Source organism: Apis florea, unplaced genomic scaffold (genome assembly GCF_048593485.1).
Source record: "Apis florea isolate Af1SG1 unplaced genomic scaffold, ASM4859348v1 contig_1789_pilon, whole genome shotgun sequence".
NCBI classification, from domain to species: domain Eukaryota; kingdom Metazoa; phylum Arthropoda; class Insecta; order Hymenoptera; family Apidae; genus Apis; species Apis florea.
Window position 1 is genome coordinate 829509 of NW_028256481.1, and position 20611 is coordinate 850119.

General features: G+C 32.5%; 2 protein-coding genes and 1 long non-coding RNA gene across 32 annotated transcripts in view; 1 reads left to right on the forward strand and 2 right to left on the reverse strand.

Annotated features, from left to right (window-relative positions):
- Positions 1 to 20611, reverse strand: part of LOC100867579 (uncharacterized) — a 200349-nt gene that overhangs the window by 122945 nt on the left and 56793 nt on the right. The gene's annotated exons all lie outside the window — the stretch shown is intronic.
- Positions 2781 to 6800, forward strand: LOC105736202 (protein mesh). Of its 2 annotated transcripts, none has more exons than XM_086911573.1 (5): positions 2781 to 3251; positions 4119 to 4342; positions 5074 to 5261; positions 5377 to 5692; positions 6517 to 6800. In XM_086911573.1, the coding sequence occupies exons 1-5, from the start codon at positions 2873 to 2875 to the stop codon at positions 6676 to 6678; spliced, it is 1269 nt and encodes a 422-aa protein (XP_086767699.1). In that variant the 5' UTR covers positions 2781 to 2872; the 3' UTR covers positions 6679 to 6800. The 2 variants fall into 2 exon arrangements, with proteins under 2 accessions (XP_086767699.1, XP_086767705.1); XM_086911579.1 differs by having other exon boundaries at positions 5377 to 5766; positions 6517 to 6649.
- On the reverse strand, positions 18956 to 19967 carry LOC147658661 (uncharacterized). Its single transcript, XR_015293174.1, has 2 exons — positions 19818 to 19967; positions 18956 to 19553 (listed from the first exon to the last, which is right to left on the reverse strand). It is a non-coding gene; the product is annotated as an uncharacterized LOC147658661 (long non-coding RNA).

Here is a 20611-nt window from a genome sequence, read left to right on the forward strand (position 1 = left end):
TTTTCGTTCAAACGTGGATAATAAGAATTACGAAGGATGCTTATCGAAAGAAAAATATATCTTCTAATATCGAATTTTCATATTGGAAATCGTGTTGATTTATTGATTTTGAAACTGCTAGAAGGAATTTAATTGATATTGATTGAAATTTTTTGGAAATTGAGCTGCAATCAGAGTCTAGAAACTAATTTCAAAAAAACGAACGAATTATGAATCATATCTTTCTCGATTATTGTAAGGATTTACAAACAAACTTTATAAGTCTGATATAAAAAATTTTTGATAAAATTTTAATAAGAAAGGATTTGCACATAAGACAAAGATTTTTCTCTACAACAAGACAAGCGAAACTGCGTACTTGTGAAAAAGAGAAAGAGAAGATGCAAACCCGTGCCACACGATTGCAACTACGATTATCCGAGCATGTAATGTAACAAATTGAAAACACTTCGCTTGGAAAATATGTGCCACCTCGCCCCATCGCCGCGCCAAATAACGTATATCCTCAATTTCTTATCACCACCAACCTTTCCAAGATCGTCGGATATTAAACCACAGTCTACAGTGGTCGCCCAGTTGATTCTGAGCTCTCGAGCTCTTGCACTTCCCGGGATTACCTCTTTGCGGTTCGACAATATTCCAGGGTAGTTCCCTTGGACTAGTAGTTGGATATTTGGCAGCTACCCGGATACACACTATTTCACTTCCAAAGTATCAGAGCGCAGGAACAACCCAAGTACTTACTCCCCGAGAATCCGGAACACCTACGGCCAGCCATGGGGCCAACTAAGTCGCAACTAGATTAGAACACTGGCCAGGCCAGATTCGAATGCTGTTGGAGCAAAGATACCAGCCTCTAAATCGTCTATTTGTTTTCACTGATCGTGTCACTCTTATTTTGCACTCGTATTTATTTTTTAACCAAGTTATTACCAATCAAGGTAACAAAAGTCCCTAGAATGTAATCACATTGTACATGTATTATTTATTGGAATACGCAGGTCTAAAACATTTTTTAAAATTCATTTTAAGATAACGAAACTCTGTTTCTCGTAGTATTCGTAGAAACGATCAATTATACGAATATTCGCCATGGATTTCGTTATACTCCCCTCCCCATTATCGAACCTGAGATTCCATTACCATCCACCCCTCCAAGACTCGACCCCTAAGGTGTCACTCGAGCAATCCACGAGCGAGATGACGAGAGAAGCCGGAGCCACCCAAAGTACTTTAACCACGCGAGGAATTTCACAAACGAAACCAATTTCTACGGCCGTTCAGACGAATATTGCCGACGGAATCGGCCATTCAGCCAGGTAAATGAAGCCAACGAAAGAAGATCCGATTTGTTCAAAGAGCTGATTCGAAGATTCCTCTTTCGACAATGAGGCTGATTTCACGTTAAATCCGGCTACGATAAATCTATGTCGAAGATGTTGGGGCTGAGGTTTTTTTCCAACCTGGGGAGGGGAGGGAATTTATGCTCGACGGGGGCGGGATTAAGACGGGCAAGCATCGGAGAGGAAATCGAATTTGCGGTTGTTGAGATATTGATAGGTATTTAGGGAGGGGGATGATGTTGCGCCCTCCGGAGAATTCTGGAGAACGTTTTGTCGAACGAATAATTGGCGTTTTAAGTGTAATAAGAGAGTTTTCAGAGATTGGAACATCGTGGTAAGTATTTTTTTTTTTTTTATTATATCGTTTTAGTTTTTCTAGAATCTCTGTTTAAATTTTATGTTATTTTATTTGATTGGATATCTGGCTAAATGTCATATCTTGTTCTACGAATTTTTACGAATTCAATATTTAAATTTTATTTCGAAAGAGATTTTGTTAAACAATTGTAACAATTCTTTTTGTTAAATTTTCACGATAGGGATGATTGTACTGAAGATTAACGTTTTTGAGATTATTTTTTGGGAAAAATATGATTTTAATGCAATACCAATAATCGAGCCAGATCACTTTTCATTCATATCTGAATTATTTCATTTTTACGCTATTCTCTTCTGTTTCAATATTTTCTTGTGAAAGAAGGATTAACAAATTTAATCGATATTTAAATTTTATTTTCCAAAGAGATTGAAATTTTGTTAAACAATAATTCTTTCTATTAAATTTTATTCGTTTCAATGGTTAATAAATTTCACGATGGAGATGTTACAATTGACAATTGATATTTTTGAGACTTTTTTTTTTTTTTTTTTTTTCGAAAAAATAAGAATCGAATCAGATCACTTTTATTTCATTCATATCTGAATTACAGATAATTTTATTTTACAATATTTGAATTTTCTCGCGAACAGAAAGAAGGATCGAAAAATTGTGGTATCTTTTTTTTAATCAAATTTTAATAGATTACCATAGATGTTTTCAAAATCGAAATAAGAATAAAACAAAGATTTTACCGAAAAGCAATTTTCATTCTCACGAAAACAAAGAAAATTTTCACGGGTGGCAAGCACCCGACTGTTACGTGACACGCGACATTGACAGCTCGTGACACACGCGTGGTTGATGTGGCTAGTTCGCGTCACGTTTGCATTCCAAAAAAGAAAATAGAAATGTCAAAAAGAATCTACGACAGATACGTTCGCAAATATATTTCTCCTTTCAGAAATATTTACATCATTTTCTGTGATTCTCAACTCTGCTTATTCTTCATTTCTTTCCAATTGAAAAAATCATTGCTATTTACACCATTTATTTATTAATCTCATCTTTATCGCAAAATTAAATATATACTTTGGCAAGAAGATAAATGTTATCGTATGTAACTGATATCACTCGCTATTTAAATTAAACCAAGCTCAGTCTCGTTCGATAAATTAGACAAATCGGTTGATTTATCATCCTTTGTTAAAAAATGCGAAATCGTGTTCCCTTTGCGTTCATCGTTCCCTTGTGCTTCCTTCTTCTTCCGCCGATCAACGTGATATCGGCGGGAATCGAAAATGTGTTGGATGGACACGAATCTAAGGCGTACGAAAAATCGATTTTTCCAGGAAACGATGAAAATAACGGACAATCATCGAACGAGGCGTTGAATAATTTATCAGAAACGGCGGGGCTGAACGAAGACAGAACGAATCGTGACAAGAACAAGGATGGAGAGGAAAAGGAGAAGAAAGTCCTCGATGATGATGATGATGATAATTATGAGCTACGAGATAAGGAAGAGATCGCGGTTTCTAGTCGTCTCTCTGGCGGAATTGATGGAAGAAATGGGAAATATATTGGTTATGGTATAAATACTTTAGATGATTCCTTTTTTCTTTTAAGAACTGAAAGAAAAATTAATTTAAAATTCTGAGGATATCTTTTAATTGAAAAATTCTTCAGATAAATTTCTTTCTTGATTTTTGCTGAAATGATAGATGGATATATAATGTTATTATACAAGTTGTTAGTATTATTATATCTGAAGGATTCTAGAAAATAATTTAGATGATTTTTTTTTTTTTTCTCTTTCAAGAACTGAAAGAAAAATTAATTTAAAATTATTTTTAAAATTTTTTTTAATCGAAAAATTCTTTTTTTGACTTTATGCTAAAATGATAGATGATTATATATTCTAGAAAAAAAGAAATGTATAAAAATTGCTTGTAACTTTGTTTATTTATTTATTTATAAGCAATTAAAGTTTTTCTGTCTCTACCTCTCTGGAAATAAGCTTCAACTTATATTTTCATGATAGCAATCGAAATTTTGCATTTTCTTTTGCCCCTTTAAAATTATGACTTTTCAAACATATATTCCATGAATATATTAACTCTTAACCTTAAGAAAGCTTACTTACAATTTTGTTCAGTTATTGAATAGAAAATGTATCGCGATCTTTTTTCTTGATATCTGAATTAAAATTTCATTTCCTTTGATTCCACCTTTACTTTTTTCTCTAATCTTACAATGACTGACTCGATGAGAGAAATCTTACTCCAAATATTAAATTTTGTTATTATTTAAAACTATTTAAAACTATTTAAAATATCTGTTGAAACTTTTCGAAACGATAATATTTTTTTTAAAATATGTTCAATTTCGATGGATAGAAACTGTGATGAAATGACCACCACATTAATTGACTTGTGTCTTCACGAATCCCGATTCAGGAAAAGCAGACGGTTCGGTTAGTCAAGTTCGGTGCTCGGATTACGTGTTGACGGAGGAAAGGTTGAAAGAGATCAGATCCGAGTTGATGTACTGGTTCTTCGACAAAGGGGGCGAGAATAACGAAGGCGATTACCTGAAGGAAATTCGAGCTTCGACACCTCAAACGAATAAGAATTTCACTTTTCAACTGCCCTTCTTCGGGTTCAGATTCGATTACACCAGAGTAAGTTGTCGCTCTCCTCCATCCGTTTTGCGCTCGACCAGTTTTTTCAGATGATCCTCGTAATAAAGAGAAACCTATTCGTGTAAATCAATCTTATTAAATTTGGAGATGAGGAAATCTAGATCAGTCGAGTTGTTGCAAGTGGTTCGAAGGATAGAGCCAAACTGGACAAAATTATTATTTTCCAGTTTTGGAGATTTAATTTTTGCAAAGCAATATCACTTTTTATTATTTCTTTAAAAAATAAAATGTATAAATGACGTAAAAATATAACTAATAAATATGTAAAATAAAAATTAACATTGCGTTTAATTAGTGTGGAATAAAAAATAATCATAGTAATCAATATATAAGAAATGTAGAAAAATTTATTCAGAAAGTAATTCCGTTCTTTCACGCGAGCGTCGCTAGTTTATTCAGCCAACTTCGTTCTGAACCGTGTTATTATACATTTTGAGAGTTGGCAGTTCGATTCTGTGATATTTTACTTTTTTATTACTGATTTTCAAAATTTCTGAAGTTGATCAAAACAAAATAAAGGTACGAGATTGAATTTGTCCAATTCGACTGTTCATGATCACGCGAAACTTGACTTGTTCTTTCGTTGTCGTGAAAAAAAAAAAGGGAAACGAAATTACTTTTCGAACAATCCAATATATTTTGCGATCGAGCGCAAAGGGTCTCAAATCTTTCGATCAAAAGATAAAAAGAAAAAAATCGCTCCTTTTCAGGTATCGATGAACGGCTACTTAGAGTTCACCGACCCTCCAAAACATTACACGTATCCTCTCGTGTTCCCGGTCAAATGTTGGCCGAAGGAAAACGATCCCAGTTTCATAGGGATATTTTTCAGTAAATGTCGCATAGGGGAAATACGGCCGACAGACAGAGACCAGAGGAAGCCAGGTGTATACTTTAGGTACATTATAAAGGATATGCTTATCAAGAGTTTATCAATCACTCAAAGTTTAATCGAAGATGGGATAAAATTATATTTCGACTTTTTGAATGATTGATTTCGAGGAAATTTTTAGGATCGAACGAGATTTGCGAACGAGGAGAGACCAATTCGGGGTCGAGATGCGCGAACGTCTCAAGTGGGATGTTCGCGAGGGTATCACTGGCGCAGAAGCTTTCGTGCCAAAACACGCGATCACCGTCACATGGAAGAGCGTATCGTTCATGGGCGGTGTCGACGTGTCCCTTTACACCACCAACACTTTCCAAATGGTCCTGGCAACTGACGAAACGAACACCTACGCGATGTTTAATTATCCGGACATTCGGTGGACCAGTCACACGGAGGCCGGTGGCGACACTGTGCACGGCGATGGTGGCGTCTCAGCATTCGTGAGTTTATCATTGAATACGTTTCAATTGTTGTATGCAAATCGTCGAAGCTGTTTTTAATTGTTTTTAAACAAGTAAGAGTTGTTAAGGAACCCTTTCTTATAAACATTTTCCATAATTGTGTAAATCAGACGTCACAATATATGTAATATATTTCTATTTTGTATTTTATATTTATATAAATTGTATTGTTTTTCAAATTGAATTTGTTGCTGGTAGATGTAATTACGAAGCAATCTTTTTTTCGTTTGATATGTGTTTTTTATTTGTAAAGTGAGATTTTTACGAATGTCTCTTCCTTTTGTTTCTTTACCTTTAATTCAATCTTCAATTGTTTTTGAACAAGTTATCCATTTTTTTGTTATTAATCATATTTCGACTCAACAAGATTTCTAACTACATAGTTCATTAATTATAAGCATTTTTCGTAATTGTCTGAATCAGCCATCGCAATATGTGTAACATATTTTTATTTTATATCACTTTAACATACAAATCTAAAAATTTTGCATATACATTCTTTTTCAGATTGGATTTGTTGATAGATAGATATAACTATCAAGCAATCTTTTTTTCATTTGTAAATGGAGATTTTTATGGATGTCTCTTCCTTTTGTCTCTTTAATTCAGTCTTCAATTGTTTTTCAACAAGTTATCCATTTTTTGTCATTAATCATATTTGATTCAATAAGATGTCCAACTATGCCAGGCCAACGTTTTTACTTTATCGTATCAATCTAAAAGTTTTGGGGAAATTTTAACCATTGATTCGTTTCAAACATTTTTATTAATTAATGATAAATTCGATCTGATTCTTGTTTTAGGTTGGTTTCAACGCTGGAAATGGGACAGGAAGCTACGAATACAAGCCTTACTCTCAAACCCCGTACATACGTGATCTAACCAGAACAGGATGGGTAAACGGTTTTCCAGGACGACACATGTTTAAGATAGACGAAAAAATAATTCCTGCAGTTTGCAACTAAAATATTGTATATCGAACTTGTAGAGAGCGATTATTAACCCTTCAAGTGTTTTATTATCTTATAATGAAAATGTATGTAATAATAAGTAACAATAAAATTGTTTTTTTTTTCCTTTTGAAAAACTTATGCTTTTATTGATTAAAGATTCTAGAATTAATATGTGGATTAAAAATAAAATATAAAACAACCCTTGATAAATATCATTGTGATTTTGATTATCTCCAAGCTCTTTGCGAATAGAAAAATAACTGGCTGATGCACACAATTTTTAATAATTAACAATCTTTGTTAATATCTCGATATACACAATTTTATAATCGATTTAATAATAAGCTTATTATGACATTATGTAAAGAATTATTATAACAAGATACGATTTTCAAACGAATTAATTAATAAATTCGAACGAAATTGAACATCTACTTTAGCCAGGTTTTACGAAATTTTTATTCACGAAGCGGCCATTCAGAATTTAATGCATTTCGTGTCGCATCTGCCACCAATATATACGAAAACGTGCTGACGAAAATTCTTGAGTATTTGGAGAGAAAATTTCTGAAAAAATGCTGAATACTCTGATAACGCAATATAATATTCGATCGCGTTTAATTTTAAAATACGAGCACGGATATTCAATAAAATCGAAACTTTCTGATTCTAACATTTATTAAATGGAAAGAAATATTAAATATCGCAATAAAAATGAATCAGTCAAACCTTTATTTAGATTTCATTTCTTCATATTATCGACGAGATCATTTCTGGAATATAATTTACATATTACAAACAAATAGACAATTTTACATGTTCAATTCTCATTTACAAATCTAATTCTTCTGCGATATAAAATATATGTGTTATCTTCGATTACAGTATCAAATCAAATCACAAAGATACACTCTACTATAATTGAAATACAGGATAAAATGATCTCTTTGATTCTCCACCTTGTTAAATTATTTTTATAAAGAGAATCAATCGATTCAGGTGGATTAAGGGTAATTCGGACGAGTAATTAAATTTTTTTATTATTGGATTATTGAAAAATTGTATAATGTTAATATTAGGTGAAATTGAAGCTAAGAAAATGGTTATTCGATTTTCTTCTCGTTTATTACACGACGAAATATCACGTCAATGATGTTTGAATATATATATATATATATATATATCGAATATATTTACATTTTTCAACATTAGTTAATAATGTATTCGTTGATTGGCTGATTTGAAATATTGAGATAGATTTAGCGAAATTCGACTCTGTACAACTCCTCGTTTTACTAAAATTTCTACAAAATTTGCGAATCCATTGTTACAGATATGCATAACAAATCCCTTGATTCGATTCGACAATGGTTAAAAATAACTCCTCCTCCTCGAAGGGGGTATTCACCCCCCCCCCCCCGATCTCGTTCCAAGAAATCCGCCATCCGATTAAAAATATCCCCGCCCGTAAATTTCCCAATAAAAACGTCCACGAGGAGGTTAAAATTCGGATGATCGGAGGCGCGAATCGTGCCCCATTGAAAATTCAGGAAGCGTGTCCAGCACGCGGTTTAAAAGCGTCGGTTGGCAATACGAGGGGGCGGTTGAAGACGGAGGTCGGCGCGAATCGATATATCGACACGGGCCATTTTTCCCTTCCTCTATAAATAGCCGAACGGCGGACACTAGGTTCCTAGATTACACGTGTGTACACGTGTGCGCCAGCCAGCCCAGCCTCGAATAGATTAGAGAACGTAGTCGCCAACTGGTGCCTGATTTACGATCACGGCGTAGAGGTGTTTAAGCTTTATTCGTTTGGGGCCCGATTTGATTCCTGCGAGGATCCTTAATTGCGGGAGACGATTTGATTGCGATTGGATGCGATCGGTGTTGCGCGATCGTTCCTTTGAAATGGAAAATGCATTTCTTAATTTGCACGATCGTGGAATATTTTATCTTTTGTTAAATTATTTTTATAAAGAGAATCATTCGATTCGGGTGAATTAGGACGATGAATTAAATTTTTTTATGACGGATTATTGGTTATTGAAAAATCGTATATTAGGTTGATATTAGGTGAGATTGAAGTTGATGGTTATTTTTTTGATTTTCTTCTCGTTTATTACACGACGAAATATCATGTCAGTGATGTTTGAATATTTGAGGTATACTGAATTATTTATATTTTTAATATTAGTTAGTGATACATTCATTGTTTTATGATTGGCTGATTTGAAATGTTGAGATAGGTTTAGTGAAAATAATAAAGGAAATTCATTATTTAATTCCTTGCAGTATTTAAGATTTGATTGTTGTAAAGAATTTATATTAACTATTATTTTAGGTTATTTTATATTGCTTTCGCATGAACATTCGTGGTTGAATCATTGCACAAGAGGGAATTTCCAAAATGGGTAAACTAGAGATGTCCAAGCAGTTAGCAAAAACGAGCCAAACTGAACTAAGTTTAATCCTTTGTGCTCCAAACGTGCCTCTTAGACAATTTCATGATTTATGTTTGTTACCAACGTGTTCTCTCTTTCTTTTCCTTTGTATAATTAATGTATAATTAAATAATCATAATTGAATAAAAATTGTTAATATTTACTCATTAATTTTCAGGAAATTTAAAATCAATAGAAAATTCAAATTAACTTGGAATATTAGTGAAAATTGCCCAAATATTTAAATTAATTCAACAATGTTTAAACTAAATAATCAAATTCATTTGAAATATTAAAAAAAAAAAAAATGCTACAGAATTATCAAAAATAGTAGGAAGAGAAAACTTTGCGATATTTGGCTAAATATTCATCCCGCTTTGAATTTTAATCAGACCTACTCGATTTCATCCTCAAATATTTTTCTCTCGGGCCAATCACATCACGATCTTAATTTTCTATTATCTCTATCACTTCGTACTCTTCTATTCTTATTCTCCATTTACATATTATCCTTTTTCTTTCTATTTCTTTATAAAAAAAAAAAAAAGAAGAAATAATCTTTATTAATTATCTGTTATTCTTTCATCCTCCATTTCCATTATTCCTTCTTCCATTTGTCCATTAAAATAACAAGAAATCTTTGCAAATAATCTCTATCGATTATTGATCACAACAATCACCCGTTAATTACTATACATCTCTATTGTTCAATTAATTACATCTGCCATCCACTCTTCCATTCTCGCTTTCCCTTACTTTTATCAATGTCTCAATCAAAACAGGAAATCTTTGCACAGATATTCAAAAAAAAAAAAAAAAAAAAAAAAAAGAAAAGGAAAGGAATAAATATTATTTGGCCAATCAATTTAACCGATTTAACCAACAAACAATGGACGACACTCTCGAAAAGGTATAAGTAATACTCTGCAACGTTAAATACGCAGTCAACCTTTGAACCTCGTGGAAAAGCCCCGTGTGTATACACACGTGTCAAGTGTGTGGAAAAGGAGGAGCATTCGCAATAACGTTGCCACGGTGAGGCTTAAAGGGTTCTCCTCCTTTTCACACGCAAACGAGTTAAACCATTGCACCGCGAGGCATTTCCTGCCCGTCTCACAATATTTCCGTTACTTCTCTCTCGTGTGCACTATAGAAAAGAGCCTTTCATATCTGTCTGCATATCGTGTGCGCACTCTTTACCGCAACTTTTTCTTTTCTTTTCTTTTTTTAATATGTGTGCAAATTGCGCAAGTCGATCGTCGCAAGTCAATTTTTCTTCTCCGGATTGGATTTATCGTGGATAGACGACACGAATATATATGAATGTATTACATATTTTGAATATCATAGATCAACCTCTTCTCACTCGATACATACGTACTTTTATATTTGTATACATATTTTACAAATTTTTCTTTGTGATAAATAATACGTTAATAAAGCAATCTCTTTTCATTCCACGTGTATTTTATATTTGTATACATACACATTCTTTTTCAGATTTGGATTTGTTGCAGACAGATGTACGAAGCGATCTTTCCTTTATTACATATGCATTGTTATTACAATTTTTCATAGTCAATAGATATATTTAACGTTTTGAATATATCATAAATTTCTTTTCATTTCATATGTACTTTGTATTTGTGCATACACATTCTTTTTCGGATTCGTTGCAGATAGATGTATGAAGCAATCTTTCCTTCATTTGATATGTGGTCAAGGGAACTTTATTACATGTGCATTGTCATTACAATTTTTCATAATCAATAGATATATTTAATGTTTTGAATATATCATAAATTTCTTTTCATTTCATATGTACTTTGTATTTGTGCATACACATTCTTTTTCGGATTTGTTGCACATGTAAATGTGACTATGAAGCATTTCCTTTTTTTCACTTGACGATTAAGCGAACTTTATTACATATAAATTTTTCTTGAGATACTTGAAATTGTTGAATATTTAATATAAATATGTTACTCTATTAACTACTTGTACTTTCACAAGGAAAATTTTATATGAAACGTTTTGAATAAAGTTGATATATGCGCATGTATTAAACGTGCTTACCGTGGATTCTATTCGATATCACAATTTTTATTTTCAGATTGAATTTATTCCAGATAGATATAATCCTTTTCTCCCTTCAGCTTGGATTTATTGCACGCATGTATATATGTATTGTTACGTATTCTGAACATCAGACGGCAAGTTTTCTTTCTTACAGGTTGTCAATCCATTGATGTATCGTCCAACGATTGAGATTGATGTCTGCCGAGAAATGTAAATTAAATTTTCGCATTATTATTCGTCCCAAGTTTAATTACAATGTAATTGCATAAACGAAAAGAAATTTTTAAAATGAAAAAAAATAATTTATCACATCTTCTCTTATTTCTTCTTATCTTATATACATATATATATTTAATGGAACGATGATTAATCGATGTAAAAATCGTTGCCCTCTCTTTCCAATTTGTCGCACGATAATTTTCGATCCAATTTAGCGCCGATCATTCATTATATTATCATCAAAATTTTAATATAATTCGCTTCACGCTAGACGAGACAATGAGCAGTTACATCATGCATTGCTTTGACTCCATATATACCGACTGTACATACCGCGTAATGTAATGTAAACGGCGTTACTGGATCATTAACGACGTTGGCCGAGAGATTGCCTTAATTAGACCATCCGTAATTCGCGTTCAAAATAGCTTCACTCCACTCCAGATTTACACGTCGTGCAAATGCAATTCTTTAGAAAAGGAAATATCGATTTTAATAATTTTCAATAATGGACACAATTTGTGCAAAGTGACAATAATTTTTTTTCCAAATTATATTACGATTCGATCATTGCGAAAATTCTTTTTTCCTCTTATTATTCGCATTCTTTGGTATCTCGTTTCTCGTTATTGAAGCAAGCATTCGGTTGGAAATTGATCTTACGTTATTCTCCGTCAAAAGTCTCAACCTAAAAATAGAAGTTGAAGTCATTTTGGAAAATGAAATTTTGAATTATCGATTTATCCTTTTTCGAGAAACCATCACCTTTTCCCGCTTTATATTCGCGAATTATATTCGCGACTCTAACAGGTTAAGAGGTTTATATTCAATTATTTATTTAATCTGCTCATCAGGGAATCCGAAACCATTCCAGATATAATCCTATTCGAAGCAACCCTTGTTCGCAATGAAGAGAAAGAGGTGGGAAGATGAATGGAGACTTCGTTTACCAAATTAAAGATATTAAAAGGAAAGAAAGGTTTCTTTTTGATTTCTAAAAAAAGGAAATTAATAGAAGAATTTTCACTCACAATCTTTCTCATTAGTTCAGATCTTCCCTGCTAATGCAACGTTAACCTCGACCTTAGCATTGAAATTGAAACCCATCCCTTCCTTCCCAAGAATTTTTTATTCAAAAATCGAGGTAACGAAATTATCCAGCCCAATTAATGTAGCACGTTGAACACGCTGCGAATCGATTATCAGACACATCGCGTGGGTAAACACACGCGCGCGCACGTGCATCGCAGGTATGCGTAAACAGAGCGAGGTCAATCCCTCCTCCACTACTCTGAGCGGGACCGAAAACTCATTTCGGGGAATAACGTTCGCATTATTCAGGCTCGATAGGAACGATAGTCTACCGGTTCGTCTGTAATAGGTATCCCGAGTAATCCTGTGTCTCCTGAGAGTGGAGAGGTGCCTGCTACTGTGACCTAGGGAAATTGAGGTTACCCGGTGGACCGTGTCGTCGGGGCGAATCGAGCCGAGGAAATCCAGTATCCAGTTGCATTGTGGTGCTATAATAATAGTTCGTTTTAAGGGCGAGCGGACGATCTCGTGGATGTTGGGCAAAGTGTATCCATGCAAAAGGGGGAGAGAGAGGGAGAGGGAAGAAAGAAAGAAGTCTGGTCAGATTTTGAACAGATTGGAGCATGGTCGATAGGTATCCATTTCCTTAGGAAATTGTACGAGTTTTCGGATAAAAATGATAGAATTATTTTTAACCGAAGGAAAGTGGAACAAGTTGTGGAGGCAAGTTGGAAGTGTGAAGCTTTACGGTTGAAAGGTCAATTGGGTCGTGTCGATCTTCGATTTCGTGATAGCTTGATTTCCCTGCTCGTTGATAATTGATATCGAGATAACTTAAAAGATGGATGTAAGAATATGAATTTTGACGTTTTTAAATATTTTTTTTTTATCATTTTCTATTTATTAGTGGCACTATCAGATTCGTGTCTGGATACGAAATTGTTTATTATGGGAAATATTAATATATATTTGTGAGATACTTTTGGAGAAAGAAAAATATTGATTGATCTTGTTTACGAACTTTTGTATTTGTTTTAACTTCTAATTGAATCCCCTAATCCTCTTAGAAGTATATTTTAAAACACAAATGAATTGTTATTGTTACATTTATTTTCAAACTTCTTCGATCGAAAGAATTGTAAAAAAAGTGATCAGAAAAAATTTTTTCCAAAAATATTAATTTTATTAATTATAATTTTAACTTTAACCAATTATTTGAAAATTGAACCAGACATAGTTCAATCGAAAAGTGGGATCGAAAATTGTAAAAAAGTGAGAGTAAAAAATATCTACAACTTTATTAATTATAACTTTCCATTAACTTCAACGATTATTCGAAAATCGAACCAAAAATGATTCAATCGAAAAGTGGGATCGAAAATTGTAAAAAAAGTGAGAGTAAAAAATATCTATAACTTTATTAATTATAATTTTCCATTGGCTTCGACGATTATTCGAAAATCGAACCAAAATTGATTCAATCGAAAAGTGGGATCGAAAATTGTAAAAAAAGTGAGAGTAAAAAATATCTACAACTTTATTAATTATAACTTTCCATTAACTTCAACGATTATTCGAAAATCGAACCAAAAATGATTCAATCAAAAAGTGGGATCGAAAATTGTAAAGGAAGTGAGAGTAAAAAATATCTACAACTTTATTAATTATAATTTTCCATTAGCTTCAACGATTATTCGAAAATCGAACCAAAATTGATTCAATCAAAAAATAGGATCAAAAATTGTAAAGGAAGTGAGAGTAAAAAATATCTACAACTTTATTAATTATAATTTTCCATTAGCTTCAAACGATTATTCGAAAATCGAACCAAAATTGATTCAATCGAAAAGTGGGATCGAAAATTGTAAAAAAAGTGAGAGTAAAAAATATCTACAACTTTATTAATTATAATTTTCCATTGGCTTCGACGATTATTCGAAAATCGAACCAAAATTGATTCAATCAAAAAATGGGATCAAAAATTGTAAAGGAAGTGAGAGTAAAAAATATCTACAACTTTATTAATTATAATTTTCCATTGGCTTCGACGATTATTCGAAAATCGAACCAAAAATGATTCAATCAAAAAGTGGGATCAAAAATTGTAAAGGAAGTGAGAGTAAAAAATATCTACAACTTTATTAATTATAATTTTCCATTGGCTTCGACGATTATTCGAAAATCGAACCAAAAATGATTCAATCGAAAAGTGGGATCGAAAATTGTAAAAAAAGTGAGAGTAAAAAATATCTACAACTTTATTAATTATAATTTTCCATTGGCTTCGACGATTATTCGTATTTAAAATCGAACCAAAGATATTCGAATTTACGAATGGCGAGCATGAGCGTAACATTTAAAAAGTGAGAACGCGGTGTGTATTATTGACCGGCGAACAGCGGTGTTCTCCCGTTTATTTTCGATTTAATAACTATTAATAGCCGCCGTTTGAATGAAAATGATATTTACACGGATTATAAACAGGTATCGAACGCCCACGCCCGTTCTGTTTACGAGATAAACATTTCGTACATCGGGTCAGCGTCTGCTATCGCATTTTCGAAACGAAACAACATCATCGACGTGCAACAGAGTGTTGACGCGATCTATCGATTCCGATGTTGCTGGGTAACTGGGTCGTCTCGCCACCGGGAAACCACTTTTTAGGCTGGCTCCGTTGCGAAGATCGATCGTTCTCAGACTTTGCAAACTTTTTCTTTTGAAAAATTTTAATGGGTTTCCCTTCTATCTGTTCGATACGAGTGTAACTGATGTAACAGTTATAAATAGGGGGAGATCGATACACGTCGATAAACGTTGAATTAAGAATAATACGATGTTTGAGTGACTTATATATATTCTACTTATTATTAGTATACTAATCGAAAGTATGGAAGTAGAGAATAGGGAAGAAGTGAATTTTATATGTGAATAAATAGTTTCTCGCCAATGAAATAGTAAAAATAGATTTTTTTTTTTTTTTCAGACTGGCAAAGAGATAATCTTATCGATTCTTTTCAACCAATATTACATAATTTCTGTAAATATTAATCCAGATATCGTGGATTCAAGTTGAATTTTTGTTTTTTTTTTTTTTTTTTTTTTTCCATTAGTAGATTGGCTGAAACATATGAAATATAATTTTAATTCAATTTTAACCAGGTATTCATAATGCAATTTCTGTGAGTTTCATATCATTAATAAATATTGCAGTAATTATAACTTTACTTGCTCTCCGCCATTAGTAGATTATATAATCGTAGATTCAACTTGAATTTTTCTTTACCGTTAGATCAACGCAAGATTAGATTAGATCAAGATGTAAAAATAGAATTCTGTTAAAATTGGAAAGAAATAATAATCTTTTCATTTTTCTTCATATTCGATAAATATCAATTCTCTTTGATTAAAAATGATAATTTATTACGAAAAAAATATTATCGAGGTTAGTGGATATGGAAATAACGTATAAGATAAATTTATTATTATTAGCTAGTAGAAGTTGCATGTTTCTATACCCTGACGTATTTTTATTACTTTACATTGAACTGAGAAAAGTGGAGAAATTCTAAAGTAAAAGAAGAAAAAAAAATTTTTTTTTTTTTTTTTTTTTTTTTTTTTTGCTTTAAAATACTCGATATTACGTTAACTTTGAACTTTGTCGTCTTCTTCTTACCCTGAACCAAACTGTAAAGAAGATAAAGAAGTTTGGAAGTAAAAAAAAAAAAAAAAAAATCCCTTCGAAATTTTCAACGTTCCATAACTTTATCTTAAAGGATTCCAATCATTTTATACTAAACTAGTAAAAAATAAAAAATTATTGAAGCAAGAAATAATTTAACTCCCAAATTATTATTATTATTATTAATTTCGTTTATTTTTCAGAATCACAAGTTTTAGAAAATTCCTATTTACAATATTTCAAGTGAAGTAAGTTTATATATATTTTAATTCGAGTTAAAAATAGTAGAAAATAGAATAAGATAATAAAATAAAAAATGTTATAGGAGAATGTTATTGTATTGGAAATATCGGAGTAGCGCATCAATGTTTCACGCGCGTATTTTCCATCGACGTTTCGAAAGCGGGCGCAACACGATGAAAGAAAATACAGTTGCTTTGAAATTTTATAACATTGCTATCGATGCATCTTTAATCGATCATCGGCGGAACAAAAAGAATATTTTTTCGAAAAATGGAGGGTGGAATTTTATATTTGTTACACGTTTTTATTACGACCTATATTTCCTTGATGTAAACAACGATAATAGAAACGTAACTTTGTTTTTTACTTCATTTTTTTGCAAATATGAAAATATACGGAAATATACTTTTTATTATTATTTAATCAAATTGCGTATCCTAAGTTTTCAAAGAGGTGATGAAAGTGTTTCCATGTAATTGTCATATCGAATAATATAGTCAAGTTTAACAGGTGGATATTCGAATTAATTATCGAAATCAAACTTTATTATATTTGTCGTGAATCACAATTTTCTTATCTATCGAATATGCATACAACTTTACTTGTGTATTTGTTTGTTTGACACAATTTGGCTGCGGTCCAACGTTACACGTGGAACGAGGTTATCAGACGGGGAGGAATGGTTCGAATGCACAATTTGACACATTTGAGCGAAGTTCGCAATTCTGAGGCGGAGTGGAGGTTTAGGTGAGAAGAGATCAATTTGGTCTTGGCAATATCAAATTGTTCGTATAGTTGGGAATCAAATGTCGCTTTTAAACACGCCAACTCCGGAATATCTGTGAATTGTGTGCAACGAGTTCGAAATTGATAAGATGGGGGATTGTAATTTTTAATCCAGATTTCACGTTTTGCAATAGATTTGTACAAATTCGTATCTTTTTTCCCAATTTTAAAATTACTTCTAAATTAATTTTTGTACATATAAATGTACGTAAAAATCGTAAAAGATGTATGTATTTTTAAAAACTTATTAACAAAATCAAAATAACAACATTTTTGCAAAGGAAAATGATCGAGTTAAGTGTTCTCGTATTTTCCAGACACCCTATATATATTAATCTACCATGAACTTTAACTAGACACTCATAAGTGATATTTAAGCAAAGATTTTATATTATTCTGCAAATATCAATGATTAATTTTCTTTAAATATTATACAACATATTTTTGTATTTATGTATTTTTTCAAAAATTCGTCAACAATGTTTAAAAATAAACATTTTTGCAAAAGAAAAACGATATTGATTAATGTTAAATGTATATTTTTTCATATTTTCGAGACACCCTATATACAAATCTGTATTCTTTTAAAACGATATTAGATAATTAACGAGGATATCAGAGATTTTTCACATTCTTTTGGAAAGTGTTTAATAATAAAAAAAATACGAATATTTTTCACGCGTTTAATAAAAACGAGTTAAGTAATAAGCTCGTATTTATGCTCTTATTCGGACATGGAGATCTCAAGAAGATTTCTATAGATAAATCGGAGTAGTTCGAGTCAATATCCAACGATAAAAACGAATCTAATAAACGGAGAAGTAAATAGCGATCGGTGCACCGGTCAGGTTTTAATAAATTCCCCTTCGTACCGATCGAGTTCGATAATAATTCTCTTACCGATGTCACGGCGATAAGACGACAGACTGAGAGCAACTAACTCGTCGAGACGGTCGGAGGAGTGTCGCGACAACATCGAACGAAAGATTCTGTTCTGCGTGGTCCTCGACCTGTCTCTGTCACCTAGCGATGGGACCAAGCTCAATCTGTATGTCCAAGTTCCAATAGAGAAAATTCATTTCTTCGATTGTTCTGCGAAACTGCGATGACTTTAAGGAAAAATCGAGAAAATGATTAACTCGCGTAACTTTTTATTTGAGAATATTCTCGATTTTTCGATCGAGTGAAAGGTTTGTTGTAAAATATAAGTCGATTCTTTCAAGATTGATATTGACGAATGAAATTTTAAAAGATTAAATTTATTAATCATTCAATTTAGTAGATTTTATTTTTGCTCGATGAAAATGCGAATCCTTGAATACATTTGGAAATAAAAATATAGAGGAAACTCGATTTTAAATAAACGAGAAGAATCATCGAATCCATTCCATCAACGTTTCATTCTATTTGTTTAAAAAATTATATGTATAAAGGATTCGAGTCTTGTTCGTCAACTTGCGACGCGCTTAATCCCATCGCTACTTCACCTATCCGAAGGAAAACCAGAATCCGTCCAGGCCTACGTACAACGTCTCGAACAAGAGTAAGAGGAATGGAACACCGCGAGCAGGAGTAAGATCGTAAAAACGAAAAGGCAGCCGAGAGATGCAAGTTAGACGACTGAGAATCGGCCAACGAATCTTCGAACCAGCGGCGAGAGGATATTCAACGCGTTGCCAGAATCGTTCATTCTTCTTCTTCTTCCGTTCCATCGTCGAGGATCCTCGAAATCGAGACAACGATGAGAAATAGTTCTGTATATTTCTTGCAAAATGTCATTTAATTGCTTGTACTCGAACTTCGATTTTTGAATTCTTTCCTCCTTCGGCACTTTTCTCTTTTTTTATTAAAATCAGACGAGTGTAAGGAATTACAGCAGATCATCTAATAAACTAATTGAAAGAGTGAAATTTATCCATCATCATGAAACGATTTAAAAATTAAATAATTTTTAAATATAGATCTTTGTTACACAAGGTATACGTATAAGAGAAATGAATTTCCTTGAGAACGTGTATCCTTATAAAATACAAATATTAGACGAGCTAGCTTAAATATCAATCGTTTGACAAAGCTTCGAACAATAGACATTTAGATAATTACTTATCCGAATAACCAAATTTCGAATAATCGATGCTCCACGGTACGTGGAAGAACACACGTGTCCCATTCTCGAGAATATATTCCACCGGCTGGAAAACACCGTAAACCGTTTCCTTTCTCCCTCGATTTACTCCCCTCCCTCTTCCCCGCCCCTTTACATTTCGCGCTTTCCTCGATATCCCTTTGTACTCCGTTCGAACTCTTCGAATTGATTAAACGTAAATTGAGTTTCCATCCTTAATCCTCCTTTTCGTTTTTTCGCTCTTTTCATCCGTTTCACAAACGGTGTATAAAATTGTCTGAAAGAAAAATAAAACGAGTTATCGTAAAGGTGAAGGTGAAAACGTTGAACGACGAATTGGAATCGATGGTGTGTTGGATGGATATATATATATATATATGAAAAAAAAAAAAAGGAAAGGATTACGGCCAATTTATAAATTTCGCATAAATTTGATTGTGATACAATTATACGAAATCAGAGTTGCTGCGATGCATGGAAACTCAAAAGGATGAGGTTATGTTTTATTCATTGCCAAGTGGCAACGAGATTTTTCAATTACGTTTTAAACGCATCCGCGTGGAAACGACGTTAAGGTTAAATCGTTAAAGTTCGAGGTAAAAAGAAGAAGATGTTTCGAATAAACGAAACTCCGCGTGATATTTCATTGTGATTTCGTTTCGTACGTGTCGAGTGGGGAAAGAAACGAAATGAGAAAATTTCTTCCATCATTTGTCGGAAATTGTGCACAAATGGAACAATATTTGAAATATTTTAGATTGAAGACGATTGAAAATGTAAATATGAGTGTTTTAATTCCTAAATGTTTTTTTTTTTTTTCGTTGAAATGATATTTCTCGTTTGAAGAGATATCCATAATCAATTTTTTGCTAAATTGTTTATTTTACAATAATTATACAAGTTTCGAATATAACTTCTCTATATTTTTTTCATATAATTATTTGAATTTATAAATGTAAATGAATAAAGAAAATATTTTTCAAAAAATATCATGAGAAAAATACTTACTTTTCCTTAAAATAATAAATTTTAATCGATTTATTTTCCTAACCTAAAAAGACAATAAGACAGCACAAAGTAAGCGGCAACAGAATGATTTCATTCGGACAATTTCAATGGACATAAAAAAAAATGCTTATTTCAACAACGAGATATTAAAAAAAAAAAAAAAAATAATCGAGAGAGACTGCACGATGATCGACTTTAAAATCGATGGCTAATCGGTTTTGGCAGCGATAGCCGATCATCATCTTCTTTCTCGAGCAAGGTACGAAACCGAGCAAGATTTAGGTTAGCCCTTTTGGCGGTTGGGTGCGACCACGCCGCGACGAAATT